The sequence below is a fragment of the Solea solea genome, chromosome 14 (genome assembly GCF_958295425.1).
Source record: "Solea solea chromosome 14, fSolSol10.1, whole genome shotgun sequence".
Lineage (NCBI taxonomy): Eukaryota > Metazoa > Chordata > Actinopteri > Pleuronectiformes > Soleidae > Solea > Solea solea.
The window spans coordinates 17,091,702-17,107,763 of record NC_081147.1 but is presented as its reverse complement, the minus strand read 5'-3'; the positions used below and the strand labels follow the sequence as shown (position 1 = coordinate 17,107,763).

The following is a 16,062-nucleotide window of genomic DNA, read 5'->3' as shown; positions in this document are numbered from 1 at the left end:
GCGCCACAGTCTGGCTGACTCGAGGACTGTTTCAAAGCTTTCCACCTCAACACCTATAGAAACATAATGTGTGATTTGTCCCGCTTTCTCCTCTGCACCCCGCCATTTATAGTCTCTTTGAGTTGTGAGTATGAAGTTTGAGTGAATTGGTGGATAGAAAATATGTAATTCCTTCAGGGATGCAATCGGTCTAACAACAGGTGGTGCTACGGTTTCCAGAAACCTGCGAATGAGGAGTTTATTAAGCCTGATTGTGAGTCTGACAGATACTCGTTGATGCATCTGCTGGGGGCTGCTGTTGCAGAGAGCCGAGAGGGGAAGAAATGAAAAAATGCAGCACTGAACACTGAACATGTTGGAGCAGAAAATTCAACTTGCACTAATTTCCACTACCCAAACATGTACATAAATAGGACATAGTGGACTTTCTGTGCAGGAGTCAAAGAGAAAATGATGAAAATGTAAATGGTCGTCCAGCATCCTGCATCAATATGCAGAGAAAATGATGGGGGGAAAGGAACGAAATACAACGTGGAAAGAGACAGCAATAATAAAGCAGGTTTACTCAGCATGGGGGGGCACAATGTAACAGGAGCTGTTTGTGGAAAATTAATATTTGACTGGGTTAAGAGGGAACCTCCTGAGTTGAAGGCACAATCATCAAAAGCATGCAAATGAAAATGCGTTTGTTGTTGGCATCTTTGAAGTAAAGCCCTGAAAAATAAGAAAAATATCACCCACATGCCAAAAAAAGGAGAGCACAGGTCAGTGGCGGGTGTCAACTTACATCATTATGAGGAAATATACCGTGAAATCTTTCCCAAATCTTCCCAAACACCACCCTCCATCGACCATTAAATCTCACCTTTTGCAATACTGTAAGTCTGTTTCTCTGAGTGAGCTCTTGTTTATTTTTAAGTACTAGAAGACTGTGGTCTCTCTGTGGACAGACTGCAGAGCTATAACTGAATCTTTTGAATAATATACAGTACAGGATTAATATAAAGGGATAGCCAAGTGACAGAAAGTACATTAACCATTCAAAGTTTTTCATCTACCAGAAGGCAGATGCTTTCACATGCAGTAAAATATACATACTGTATATTTAGCAAGAACTGCTCAAAAGCAAATACCTTTCAAACATTACTTGTACTCCAAACTGAAAATACACGCTCTCTATATCATCTACTGATACAATATCTAAGCCTCTTTGGCACAATACATTATATGTTACCTTATTCGGTATTGATTATTGATATCTTTCTTTATTTTCATGGTACATTACAGACCCAGCAGCGGCCATTAAACACATCTACCTTGGCTTCTGTACACGTTTTTGCATTGATCCTTCTGTCTCTGGAGTAATCAGCGTGCTTTTGAAATCGATCAACATCTCTGGCTTTCAAAAAAAAAAAAAACAGAGAGGGAGAGAGAGCTAAATACTAATTTTAACTCTCAACCTGGGTGAGAGCTAAACTATTCTCTCTCTTATTCTAACTTTTTTCCTTTTTGTCAAATGAATTGGTCACATTATGTCTTTGTCTCCTATCTTTGTCCGTGTGACAGGGACAGATCACCTGGCCAGAAATATGAATTTTACTGACCATGCATTACACTTTTTTTTGTACTTAACAACTCTTTTTAATAATAACCTTATACTTGGCTTTGAAAATAGAAACTAACGCTGCGGCTGCGGAGGATGTAATGCAATACAAGCACACTAGTGTTTAATGTCTTCCTCTATAAGGGTTAAAATTCCAATGAACACATGACAAAGTATTTAAATAAGTTTTAAATTGAATTAAGTATATTGAGTAGAATCATTTATCTGAGTCAGAAGGTGGCGGTTCTGATTGCATCTGCATAAAGTGGAACCAAGTCAAATTCCTTGTTTGTGTGCACAAACTTGGCCAATAAAGTTCTGATTCTCATAATGGATCCGGTTTTTGCTGTCATTGGTCTGTATGAATGGTGAGAGGCGAACTTTCTATTTACATAAAGAGAGTTTTATTTGTCTGAATTTCTCTAACAAAGAAAAAAGCTTGTACTGTTCGAAGAGAAGCAAAAAAAAAAAAATAAACCAGATAGAAAAATCATGTTGTACCTGCCACATAAATTAAATAATGGGCACAATGTGGACTTGTTGTAAATAAATCCTATATTCAGTCACTCAGTTAGTCTTGCACATTCCCAAGTAAAGCTGAATTGCCGCAACATTCTAATTTGTCCTGAAGCTTGTTAAAAAGAAAGTAACATCAATACTCGCCTTTATATTTTCCACTTGTTCCTTTTTCTCTCTCAGGCTTTTGTCTCTTTGAGCATCCTCTCCTCCTCAGGTATCGCTGGCATCTGCTGCAAAGCACTTTGATTTCCCTGGTTCAATTTCTTCAATTTGTCTCTATGTAAGGCACTGATTCACTCATTTAAGAGACAAATAAACTCAATTTTCCTCTGCGTCTTGTAGTTTCACAGTCAACCTGGTCTTTCCAGCCTCTCCAGGTATCATCGGGGAACTACCATGTCCTCCTGCTGTCTGCTGGCTACCTGTACACATTCAAAGTAAAAAAACATTAATATTTTACAACTCTTAAAAAAGCACAATACCAATTGATTAGAATTAGTTGCCAGTACAGACAGGGCAAAAATATAGTAAAGAACAACTCTCAAAAGTGGGTGGAATATGGGAGGAAATTGGAGAACCCAAAGAAAACTCTCACACACACACGGGGAGAACATGCAAACATGCTGTGCATTTATAGTTTTTACTTTGTAAGAAACAATTCCAAGTCAATTTAATGCATCGCCGTGTGACAGTGTATGCAAATAAACTAAGATTGTCTTTCCTCTCCCATTTTTCAATCTTTGGTTTCATTCTTTTTGAAATGCTAATCAAGTGATAATGCGACAAGCTGAAGCACCTGGTTTTATACACAGTTTATAGACACAGTTTTCCAATTAAAGCATTTTAACAAGACAACCGACACAGTTCATCAGTGATTTATATAAGAAGGTTGGATCTGGGTGATGCATTTAGGCGTTTTTGTTTGACTAATTTCACTCTGAGATGTTTGCAGGTCCCCCATGCATGAACATTTGATCATTCTAATCATCATCCATCAGAGTAATCTTGCCTCTCCAGTCATGCCTTTGTCTTCATTTAATACGCAGCATTAAATCCATTGAACTGATAATGCCCTTTCTGTAGTCAATTTGATTAATGTTGCTCAAAGAAAATCAATTTCCCACCACATTTCTACGCTGTTTCATCCCTCTCCTCATCTTGCTTTCCCTATCAATCCATCTGTGAAGTTGTCATGGTGTTGTCTCGGATATAATGATTTCAGACCGGTTGAGAACTTCATTGCATGAGCGATGGTTTGGATTAATGTACTGGACTCACTGGTAAAAACAACTTCATTGTCACTGGTGAGTGGCCACCGAGACCATTTCTTTGATGCTCAAACCTACAACAACAGTGAGAGAATGGCCACTGTTCCTGGTTAAGATTCACCGTAAACCAGTTCCTTCCATTTTCTGTCTTCGCGACAGTATAGCCTTTGGCTGAAGAACAATAGTGACTGTGCATGTGGCAGGCATTGATGGAACAGATGTTCCTAAACAGCTGCATTTTTCCATATATAAATATTTTTTCTCTGCATGCACAAATGTTCACATGTACCATTTTTCATTTTAGATTGCTGGCAAAAAAAAAAAAGGCCCTATTCCGTGAGATTGATTGGAGCATCTGGTATTTCCTCCTTAAGGAGTCATGGGTGGCATCCAGGCTTTATCAGCTATGTTGCAAAAACTGTCAAATGCCGTGAACTCCTTTCTCCCTGAGGTGTGAAAGACAGTTGATTATGTCATGGGTCAGTGAGAGGTGTAGGTATGCTTACTGGTCCATATTACCTTTGGGTTTAACCCCTTTCTACTGCATCATTAAGACTGGCTTTGTGTGCTGGTCTTTAAATTGTGGATGTTGGACTTGCAGTAGGCAGCAGGTCAAATTGCATGATCGTAAACTGCACTGATAAACCCCTAATAGCCTACACTGTTTGTAAACGAAGCATGTCTCGCCCCTGCCTCAAAAGACCTAATTTATATTTATGACAACCTTGACTCTCCATTCCTGATTAATCCACTTAATATTAGGACACAGATCCATAAATCTCCCTCTGCCTCTGCGGAGAGCGCTAAGAGAGCCAGGGATGTGACGAGAATGTCAACTTGGAGATTTTCAAAGACGCATACTCGCACTCAAACACCCCTGCTATCCCAAAGTTTTGCATTTGTCCGAGAACCATAAAATCACAATGGTGCAGGGGGACGGCTGCCAGTCACTAACAGTTGCATGTTTCCAATGAACTGCTACAGCAGCACAACCCTTTAAAGACTGGTTTAAGTCATAAGCGTGTCATTTAGGAGCAAATCAAGGTTTCACGAGAGGAGAGGCATTAAAGCTTTAAAGTGTTGGTGACGACAAGGTTACAAAGAATCACTGATCAGAACTGAATTTGATTTGTTTATTGTTTAAGCATTTTCACACGTGTGGCTGATGTGTCGTTATATGAGTTCACAAACAAATACAGAGTCACTGCTTCTGTCTTTGTAAACCACGCACTTTTTCTTAGTCTCGACATGAAGGACTGTGTCCTTGAATGGCCCTAAGAGTCCCTCTGACCACCTTCACTCACCCATAACTCTACATAAGCAGATGGACACAGATGGGAAATTTGAGACCCATGAACCTGGGGACATCTGTTTGAGGTCGTGCTCTCCATAACTCTCCCACATGCATCCCTATGTATACTCAAACTATTCATTACTAGATGAATACTTAATGTTGGCACTGAAACAATGCAGAGCACATTCATTAAAGAGCAGCCATTTAGCAATTACACGAAGGTGACTTTGAATCCAGGTAAGAGTTTGGATGCTGTTAAGTGAAAAATAATCAGCAATTTATACTATTTAGAGCTAAACAGTGACAACAGCATTTGAAAGTCCACATGTGCATGCAGGTCATAGGTATACTAGCAGTATAACCAAGTTTTGTATCACTTTAACATAAAACATTTTTGATTTTTGTCTTGGAATAAGCCTTTTTTTGTTAACCCTAAAAATTTAACAGATTTAAAAAAAAAAAATAATAATAATTAAATGCACCTAATAATACTAACATATTACTTGGTTCTCTCTCGCTCTCTCTCTGTCTCACTCTCTCTGTGTGATTTGATATAATTTCCCTGATTTCACCAAAAACCCTGGGGATTCAATCTCCTGTCAGTCCTCTGGGCTGTGTGTGACAACCAAGTGAAATGAAGCACCAGCCAGAACAGCTCCCATCCACTGCACAGCATGCAACAGATCATTACTGCTCTGATTGTCGACAGATGGTGATGAATTGGTACTGGTACTGATACTGATGCTAAACATTTCTGGAGGCAGCCCATTGGACAATTCCTTTTTATCACTTATTTGTTTCTCCATGATGAAACCATCCTGGTAGAACCAAATACTGACAGCCACTACAGGCACCTCCCTCTGGTATTACCCCAGTGGGTAACACCAGAGGGATAATCCTGGTAGTTCCTTAATGCACAAACAGATGTGAGAAACAATGTACTAAGACACTGAATAATATCCATCAAAGGTAATGGAGTCAAACAAATTGCATGTCACAGTTGGTACGACAAATACACAGCATGACACAATTGCGAGTGTGCCATTGAGTAATATTAAAAAAAAAGAAAAGAAGCTCCAGGGATATGCTACACCTCCATCAGGTGATAATAATAGACGCCATACTGTTGAAACCATTCATTTTTCCACTAACCAATGCTACCATCTAGTGGTTTAAATCTGTATAGGCCCAAGCATTATTTTATTGCATCATGTAAAAGGTTGACATCATGGGACACAACTTTCATGTGCTGTAACTAAACCTTTATACTTAAGAAGATTTAAAAGTTTGGCCATTAACATTAAACAAAAAATCTGCATTACGAGTCCTTAAGACAGGTTACAGTGAGGAAATGACATAGGGCAAATGCAATTCCTGTAAAAAAAAAAAAAAGCAAGATACATTCATTCATTCATCTTCTACCACTTTATCCTCCACATGAGGGTCGCGGGGGGACACTGGTGCCAATACCAGCTGACAGAGGGCGAAAGGCGGGGTACTGTACGATGCAAATGTCTCAGACACCACCAGCTTTGTTGTTTTTATGTCTGTCAAATTCTGTGATCAGTGTCATTTGGTATGGAATGGTTGGTGTTATTAGCAAGCTGCAACATGTAATGCTCGAGCATGCTGGATAAACATGGCATAATAGACCTTTTTCACAATAGGACAGTAACATAAGTTAGGGTTCCACTCCAGGATTAAGAGAACAAGGGTTGTGCAATTGTTCAAGTGTAAGGGGTAGGTCCTACTAAATATTTGACACCAAGCTAATTTTGTTTCTGAAAAATGTGTTATTTTGAAACTGCACACGTTTTACAGTGTTTTCTGGACGTGTTACAATGAAGTGATGGGTTTGCAAAGTACTATAGTAGACACATTAATTCATCATCTACTGCTTTATCCTCCACATGAGGCTATTACAGCATATGCAAATATGTAAACTGACATAACTTTTGGTTTTGTTATTTGATCATGTGGACAATTCTAGTGTGTTTGTAGGGTGCACTTTTTTGTCTGATTGTTGCTTCTAAACAAAGAGACAAAGTCAAATATTTCACAGGGTGACCTATAACCATTCATAAGAGCAACACTATACTTACACTGTCCTCACACAACAATATTTGGCTCACAAACCCTCACCCAGTAATTTGCATCTGCGTCATCAGCCACTAGCTTTTAGTCCCAACACCAGATTACTGAACTGCATGGCTAGCCACACTAAACCAAGAGCTGGCCTTTGTCTGGTTTGAAAGAGCCCAGTCAGCAATTTCGAAGCCACATTGTCCCAACACTCAGGCTGTAAGATGGCTGGACCCTGCTGACTTGGATTCACAAATGAATAGTCTCCTATATTCAACATTCAAAGTACATATTGTTGCCTCACAAAAAAGTGCAAGTTAAAGTTGAAATCTAGTACAGAATGTGTACGTTTCTTCCTTTCCTCTATCGTGAGCAGCAACCTGACAACGTAGGGCAAAGGTAGTTCAGTGGTGGAGCGAGTCGTCCTTTCAACTTGTAAAGCAGCTTTCAATGGTTATCAAGAGTAGAAAAGTGCTATATTAATACAAAACATACACAACCTGATAAGATAAAACTTCAAATTTCTGGCCGATTCCTTTCGGTAACCTTTACCCCACATTGCTCCTGGACTGTGTGAATGGGTATGAATAATAGAATGAATGATAGAAATTGCACATAGATGCACTGTATGGAAGTGTGAGTGAATGGGTGTGAATGGGTGAATGGAAAAACTGTAGTGTAAAGCAGCACAAATACAATCCAACAGTCATTATAGTTTATTACCCTGCAACTGCTTTGTAAAGCAGCAGATTGCACTGGGGGAATAAAATATTTCAGAATTCAATTTTTTTTTATCTCGATACAGGAACTGAGTGGCCTTGGTGGTGGTGTGTGCTCTGTGTGTGCTTTGTCTATAGCATTATATGTGGTTTGGTAATTTTCTGAAAGAGAAATCAAAGGGAATTTCACATAATGATATTGCAGACATGTGCAACTGACCGCAGTACCACATTCCTGGCTAGAAATCAAAAGATGTCATTGTTGTGGGATAAGTGACAGCAGGTGATGTACATAGTTGTGGTTGGGATTTATGTAGCAATTTTTCCACAGTGGCCAGCAGATGTCACACTTCACAATACATATGTACATTTCTCATTGAAGTTCTTAATCACAGCTGTTGTTCTTCTCCCTATTCTCTTAAAAATAATTACTATCTCTCTATTAATTTAAGGAACATCTGTTTATCTGCCCGGGTCACTTGACAGGCGTCTTGATGGCTTTGACATGTGTCCCGTCTAACTGCTGCCTGTCAAAGGCACGAATTCTCTGATGACTTTGAAAAAAAAATCAAAGCTTGTTTGCTTTTCATATCCTTAGCATTAGCGTTTTGTACTTTAGGCATGGGTCTTGCTTTACGGGGGCCATGATCTTGTTGAACTGTTCACTTGACAGTATTTAAACTTGGTAGGTGTGTGCAGCGCCTACTTTGAAATTATTTGGAATAGAAAAACAAAAGATATCGGTAGAAATACGACACATATATCTGAAGACAGAAGTGCCAATAAAGAGAGAATATGCAAGGCAATGTGCCCTGATGCTTAGTCAATCAAAGCAGGTACTGCGCCATATAAGACATTTATAAGACAGTCTGTATAATAATATAATCTAAAATAGTAGTGACAGCAAAACAGTTTATGTGCGTTTTGAACAACCAACTATTTCCACTAAAGTCTGAGTGTCTGATCACCAATGATGCCCGCCCAGCATCAGCAATGCTTTAGCTTCCGTCCAATTGTTGTTAAGTCTCTTATGATTGTCACACTGGCTAAGAAATCCCATTGGTTTCTATGTGGTTTCCAGGAAGTGAACGCCACAGCTCTAACCACCTCCCACATGTGAGCCCCGCCGATAGCACCACGCGCAGCGTGTGGAGGATAGAGACACCGGTTGGGAAGGCAACGTCATTCCTCGGACAACCGATTCGACGTAGCGCAGCAGATCGAAAGCGGAGCGGCGTTGTCCGAGGCAGGTACCGTACCAGCCTCTTCAATAACGACGTGTGAAAAGCTGGCAGTTGGTTTTCATAATTTTCCAGGAGAAAGGGGGAAAGTAGGTCGTATTAGATAAGAACAAGGTGGACGCTAGGGCCTGGCAGACTGTAGGCCCTGTATTTCTCCGCGCACTGTACTGAAAGAGTGAGGCCGGGAAAGGCACTTCCCTCACGGTCAGTGCTGCGGCCAGTGCCGGTCAGGTGCCTTAACGGACACCGTGCCACAACTTGGAGAGGTACCAGGCGCAGCAAGTTAGGACGCGTATTCCATTTGTCTGAGACTGTGAATATGTGTTACTCTGGTTCTTGAACTGTTTATTGCGTGTGCTTTAGTCCTCTTTTTGTGTATTATCAGGTGCTGAAGCTTTTACAGCAGAAAGATGGCGGACGACCCCAGCGCGGCAGACAGGAACGTGGAGATATGGAAAATCAAGAAGCTAATCAAAAGTTTGGAGGCTGCCCGTGGGTAAGGATTCGAATAAAGCTGTGTGTGAATTCAGCGTCGGTTTGCCTCTGGATGGTGGTGTGAATTTGGACCACCGCAACAGCTGGAGATCGGAGAAGTGGGGCCGAATCTGGGAGTGGTTAGCTTAACTTAGCTTGCTAAATGCTACACGCTAACTGCTGCCACATTGAGCCTGTTTGGAGAATGGGGACGTTGTGTGAATTGTTAAGAATATGCCTTTTTGTGCGTCTGCATGTGTGTGCTATCGGTGTCAATGCTGTGTGTGTGTGTGTGTTGTCCCATTCAAGTGTTTTAAAGTTGGTTAACGTTAGCTGCATTGCTAATGGGACCCGCTAATAGACGTCATCTCTCTAAAGAGGCCTCCATCGGTGTCGTGAAAGCATGTTGGTTATGGAAAATAGGCCGGCTAGCTTATAGTTGCATTGTACATGCTACAGACGTATTTCACATTTTCATAAGCGTCTGTATGGTCGTAATACACATGACGATTGTATGAACAATCGTCTCAAATATATCGCTAAGCCAGGAGTTTTACCTCGTGGTACATTAACATTTGGTAGTATCGAAATGGTCACTTGGTCAGAAACCCAGATCAGTTGTTGGCTAATGGGACTCTGGTCCTGCTGAGTTAACGAAGACGATATGTGAAACGTGGGCGCTGCTACATTGGCTTGTAGCTTGCGCTGCGACAGCTTGTCGTCTTGTAATGCGCAGAATTTGCTGTCCTTGCTCTACCGCCTGCTATATCACACATTGATGACCGTTTGCCCTATATTCACCCAGCTGCTGCCATCGCTGCCTGCGTGCTTGTTGTCGTTTCATGCGCAGGGGAATGCATTGTTTTTAGAAGGTAGTGAATGGAGGGCATCAGTGTGAAGGTGAGCGACTGAAACACAGCAGTCCTTGGTTTCAAGGGCAGATATTGTTTACTATGAATCTACCCTTTGCTCTGGTTGTCCCTCCACTGTTCACAACTTGTCAAGGTAATATCTTTAATTTGTGTGTTGATAAAATCAGCTTCTAGAATAGGTGAAGTTACCTTGAAAGTTATGAAAATACATGGATAGAAGTTGAGTATAGGTAGCTTAGACATCGTCTTTCACTTAAATATAATTTTCAGATTGACCCGAATTGTTATTGTGATGTATGTATGTTGACATATTTTTTTCTCTCTCTCTCTTATAGTAATGGCACCAGTATGATCTCACTAATCATCCCTCCTAAGGACCAGATATCCAGAGTGGCCAAAATGTTGGCTGATGAGTTTGGCACTGCCTCCAACATCAAGAGCCGAGTCAACAGGCTCTCTGTACTTGGGGCCATCACCTCTGTACAACAAAGACTAAAACTTTACAATAAGGGTATGTGTCACAAGGAAACCCCAAATTAGAAATTACAAAGGACGAGGACACACCCACAGGAGATCTGTAACTGGTGCCAGATGGTGGATATGGCATTAAAATATATTGTGTCAGTTTAAGTTTTGGCAATCTTTCATAATCCCACTTGATATGTTGACTGCCTAACTGACATTACACTGACAGGCACGCAAATATTCAACGTTTTAAGTTTTCGTTAATAGATCACTAAAAATTGTCAAAATAACTGACTTTTGCCCTGGATGTTCACTATGCAACGGGATGGAACCACTACCAAATTTTCAGATTTGTGAAAATGGTGCTCGAGGAAAGGGGACATTATTGTTGTTACAATTGGCTGTATAATTATGGTGTATGTTGCATGGCGACACTTGATAAAGTAAAATGTTAATTTTTACAGATAGCTTTAGCCAAGCAGTGTACAGCTCGTTGGTGCCGTGTCAGTGCATTCACCATATCATGAGCAACAGACGTTGATGATGCTGTACACAGCACCCCTACATATGGCACAGTGTGCCCCCTCAGCCCTTTCCTGCAGGAATTGCACATTGTGTGTCTGTACAAAGCTTTATTTGTGTAATCTGTTCCACCTTTTTCCTTAAAATTATTAATATTTTTTTTCCAGTGCCACCCAATGGTTTGGTCGTGTACTGTGGCACCATTGTGACAGAGGAAGGCAAGGAGAAGAAAGTCAATATCGACTTTGAGCCTTTTAAGCCAATCAACACATCCCTGTACCTCTGTGACAACAAGTTCCACACTGAGGTGAGAGTTGGTGCTCTTTGTCTGCATGTAATATACTTTTGTTGTTGTATATTTTCAGAGTTGATTATTGTTTTTTAGAATCTTGCATATTTCCGTCACATTGTCATGTATCGTCACATTTTATGCGCTTTTTGCTCACTCTCCTAACAGGCATTGACAGCCTTGCTCTCTGACGATAGTAAGTTTGGCTTTATTGTGATCGACGGCAGTGGGGCACTGTTTGGCACCCTGCAGGGCAACACCAGGGAGGTGTTGCACAAATTCACTGTGGACCTACCCAAGAAGCACGGTACTATACATTAGGAAAATGTATAAATACCAAATTGCAAATTGGCTTTTTGATTTTTGCCCTTAGAGAAGCATTCTAAAAAGTGTATTTTACTGTTATCTATCTTTCAGGCAGAGGAGGGCAGTCTGCTCTGCGTTTTGCTCGTCTGAGAATGGAGAAGAGACACAACTATGTGAGAAAAGTGGCCGAGACAGCTGTCCAGCTCTTTGTGTCCAACGACAAAGTCAATGTGGCAGGAATGGTTTTGGCTGGGTCAGCTGACTTCAAGACAGAGCTTAGCCAGTCAGACATGTTTGACCCAGTAAGTCTGTGTTCTGACAAAAAGTACCAACATAGTATTTATTACATCATATGCTCCTGACTAAATACCAGTGAATAAATTAAGTTCAATGTCTGTTAATATTATATTTTTCTATACTTTTGTCTCAAATGTTTTTTTTCATTTTGTTCTTTTCTGTGTTTTTTTTCTACAGAGGTTACAAGCCAAGGTTCTGAAGCTGGTGGACATCTCCTATGGAGGAGAGAATGGTTTCAACCAGGCTATTGAACTCTCAGCAGAGGTTCTCTCCAATGTCAAGTTCATCCAGGAGAAGAAGCTCATAGGTGAGTTATGACACATCAAATACAAATGTTACCAGCAAGAGCTAATGGAAAAGAAGCCTGTTTTGTGGTTGAAGTTTTCATAATGGCTGTACCCCTTTTTAGGGCGGTACTTTGATGAGATCAGTCAGGACACGGGGAAGTACTGTTTTGGTGTGGAGGACACACTCAAAGCCTTGGAAATGGGAGCCGTAGAGATCCTCATAGTCTATGAGAACTTGGACACCATGCGATATATTCTACGTGTCCATGGGGCTGAGAGCAATGGACTAGAGAACGGTATACAAACCACCACATATGTTAAATCTGCCATTACTGATGGGTGCAAGTGATGGCAGTGCTGTAATATTTCTGTTCCACCTTGGATTTTCAGATGAGAAGACATTGTACTTAACGCCAGAGCAGGAGAAAGACAAGTCTCACTTCACAGACAAGGAGGTAGGCCCTATAAAAATGACCAGGATCCCTTGGATTTAAATAAGACCGATTGTGGTCATCCCATGTGTTTCTGTCTCTGATCTTTAGACGGGGCAAGAACATGAGCTGATTGAGAGCATGCCACTGCTCGAATGGTTTGCCAACAACTACAAGAAATTTGGAGCCACACTGGAGATAGTCACAGACAAGAGCCAGGAAGGGTCCCAGTTTGTCAAGGGCTTTGGAGGCATCGGGGGTGAGCACATACTTTTTTGCTACAAGGGTTATGACCCTGCTACGGAGCATATGTTAATCATAATGAAGAATATGTATTACTTAATGGTGTTTGTTTTCCTTATTAAGTTTGGTCTGTGCCTTGGAGAGGTCAGCCTCCTTATATCCTCAGGTATTCGTCGTTCGGCAGAGGCTGTGTTTACAATATTAATGTTACATTACAACTGCGTTTACCTGCCTCTTATGCAGTGTAGTAAACAAATGTTCTAATTTTCAGTCACACAAGGTTGGTCCCAGGGGCAGAGCTTGACTCTGGGAATTCATGAGGGGGCCTTATGCTATGTAAATTAAAAATCCACAACAGATATATCAGAGATCCTATCATATTCCACTACGTAAAAACAAAGAATTACCACTTACTTACATAAAAAAACAAAAACATACAACAAAGCCCAGCCACTTTCGAATACAAGCACATCATGGTCAAATGTTTCGAAACAAAGGACAGTGACAGGCAGCGTCACCACCACCAGTAATGAACAGCGACAGGCAGAGTGACCAGGTACACTGCATCAGTACCATGTCCCTACAAGTAATGAAATACACAAAATAGACAGTGGTCCATGACAGCCACAAGGCAGATAAACATACAGCAGTAATACATGCTTACAGATACGATGATCTGCAGCACCGGCCTATTCATATATAAAATTAACTAAGAGGCAAACCGCAGGCATGCACTAAATTAGAAAACATATACAAGAAATACTTGTGTATGTCTCGCAGGAAACCATATTCCAGGAGCTCTACCTAATTTGAATTAATACTGAGATGAGTAACAATGAATACATTATTAGCCCTGGCGGTAAGTTTACAAGTATGTCCCTTGCTGTTAATAATCATTGATTTGACTCCCGGAACGGAAGGATTTATACTATACATGGAGGTTAATGGCTATGATCAGTTCCACTTAAAATATGCCATTTCAGACCACTATGAACAAGTTGTTGGTACCACACGACCTTAGCTACAACAGAGTATAATAAGATGGAAGATATGGACTTGGCCAATTTCTAAAGCAATTTGTATCTGTATGTATGCAACTTGTGTTTGCTGATTACAAAAGAGGACACTGACTGCTCCGTTCTGTTCCCTCTTGTCCTTCGTTCTTGAAAGAACACATTCATAGTTTTGCGGTGCTGTACTTGTCCATGTATGTTGTCCTCCCTTTTTAGAATAGGCTGGTAAAGTGAATTCATGTTATCATTTAAAGCTCTTATATGGTCTTCCTTAATAAGTGACTCAGTGTGCTTGTGCATGTCCTTCAGAGAGTGTGTTTATCTTGTATGCGTCATAATTGTGAACATCACTACTACAGTGAATAAGTTATATTTGCAATTTGTACAATTCTTAAAGAAAACCAATTGAACAACCAAGCAATTACTTTGTCTTAAAAGTAAATGCTATTTTGTGGGTTTTGGTTTTTTATTATTGAAATACTCCCTCCACATGGTGAGATGAGAATTGCAGCAGCCCAGCCCAAGGTGCTGGGTTAGGACAAAGGTTCCGAAATGATTACTGGATCTGGAGCTTACTGAATGTAAGCTGAAGCAGGTCTGTCTGGCTCCCAAAAATAAAGCATGTCAGGCATAGACAAAAATTATGGGATACCTGTTGGGTTCTGTTAATATTCTCTCGGTCGGGTCGAGACAGAAAAATCCGACCTGAGCCACACTCTGAGGATTTTATCCTAACACACATTTTTCCTTTCATGCTACCACTATCTAGCTGAATGTGACATAAGCTCGCTGGCCATCTTCTTTGCTCTTGTTAATCTATCATCTTTGTGTTTCACAGGTATCTTACGGTACAGGGTGGATTTCCAGGGCATGGAGTATCAAGGAGAGGACGATGAGTTCTTTGATTTGGATGACTACTAGGTAGTCGGGGACTGACATTGGGAGAAAAAAGCAAAGCAAAGGAATGAATGAAGAAATAAGGAAAGAAAAATGCCACCTCTCTTGCAGCAAGTGAGAGGTGCATCCGTGTTGACCATATATATGACAGACACACCTTCCAACTTACCTGTTGCATACACAAACTTGCACATACATTTCATCTGTACACATGACAAAAATCATACAGGCTGAAGAGGAGTGAGATTTTCTTTCATCCAGAGAGGGAAGAAAACCCTTCCTGAATAAATCCCTGCCTTAGAGTGCTGGTTCCTTCCCCTAGTTGGATTGGACTTGACTCATTTTTGTTCTTTTCCTCCCCTCCATTTTGAATGAACACAACAGCAAGTTCCCAGCTTCCTCGCCCCTAACCCAGTCTGAAGATGAACTTTGGGCTGACTTCTCAAATATAGAAAATATATTTTCCTTTCTTGCCTCATAATCCCCCCATCCTTCCTCTCTCTTCTATGCTTTCTCTCTCTTTTTTTGCATTTCATTTTTTTACTGGTAACTGCTGCTGTTGTATTTTATGAGAGTGGGGGATTTTTTTTACCTGGGATTCTGTAGAGAAAGGGGGACAAAGTATTAAATTTGAATTGCTGAAAACCATGTCTACCTCATCTGCTGTGGTCTCAACCACGTGCTTGTCTTTTTGTTCCTGAAAAGTCTGAGTTCTTTGTCATCCTTACGAAAATAATAAGTTGTGATAGTCCTGTGTCAGTGATACTTATACATGACTGTTTTTAAGGGATTAATGAGGCTCTATATCCTCATGACAATACTCAATTTTCAATAACAGGATTCAGTGACAAATGGACTTTGGTAAAGATATTGTCCTTGATATGTGTTTATGTAAAATTGCAATCACAAGTGTTTGATCCAATCAACAGATTTCAATTGAGTACTTTTTGTAAATTAATGTTTAATCACTTCAAAATCAATATTAATGCTTTATTGTGGCTATAGTTTAAATGGGCTCAAAGATGAGAATAAATTACATAATAAGCAACACATCATCTAGAGTGAAAGTACAAATTCAAATATTCTAAGATGTGAGTAATTTGGACAGACATTTAACTTAGCCATGTTTCTGTCATGCTCTTTGGATGTGTAAGCATTTTTGTCTAGATTACTAGGCCCTGAAGTTACATACTTCAGTCAATCTCCAGTGGAAGTTCTGGATCTTACTTGGTGAAGTTGT

General features: G+C 40.4%; 1 protein-coding gene across 1 annotated transcript; it reads left to right on the top strand.

Annotated features, from left to right (window-relative positions):
- The first annotated feature begins 8,579 nt into the window (after positions 1-8,579).
- LOC131472316 (eukaryotic peptide chain release factor subunit 1) lies at positions 8,580-15,470 on the top strand. Its single transcript, XM_058649345.1, has 11 exons — positions 8,580-8,735; positions 9,112-9,222; positions 10,408-10,583; positions 11,227-11,366; positions 11,517-11,655; positions 11,766-11,956; positions 12,129-12,258; positions 12,361-12,534; positions 12,629-12,693; positions 12,781-12,928; positions 14,764-15,470. Exons 2-11 carry the CDS (start codon positions 9,137-9,139, stop codon positions 14,844-14,846), a joined length of 1,332 nt encoding a protein of 443 aa, XP_058505328.1. The 5' UTR covers positions 8,580-8,735; positions 9,112-9,136; the 3' UTR covers positions 14,847-15,470.
- Positions 15,471-16,062: the final 592 nt, after the last annotated feature.

Bases quoted from the DNA above. Each gene is read 5' to 3' on its own strand.
- LOC131472316 (XM_058649345.1), top strand. From the start codon at position 9,137: ATGGCGGACGACCCCAGCGCGGCAGACAGGAACGTGGAGATATGGAAA. The intron at 9,223-10,407 runs GTAAGGATTCGA...TCTCTCTTATAG, and splicing joins AGTTTGGAGGCTGCCCGTGG to TAATGGCACCAGTATGATCT. The intron at 12,535-12,628 runs GTATACAAACCA...TTGGATTTTCAG, and splicing joins GAGCAATGGACTAGAGAACG to ATGAGAAGACATTGTACTTA.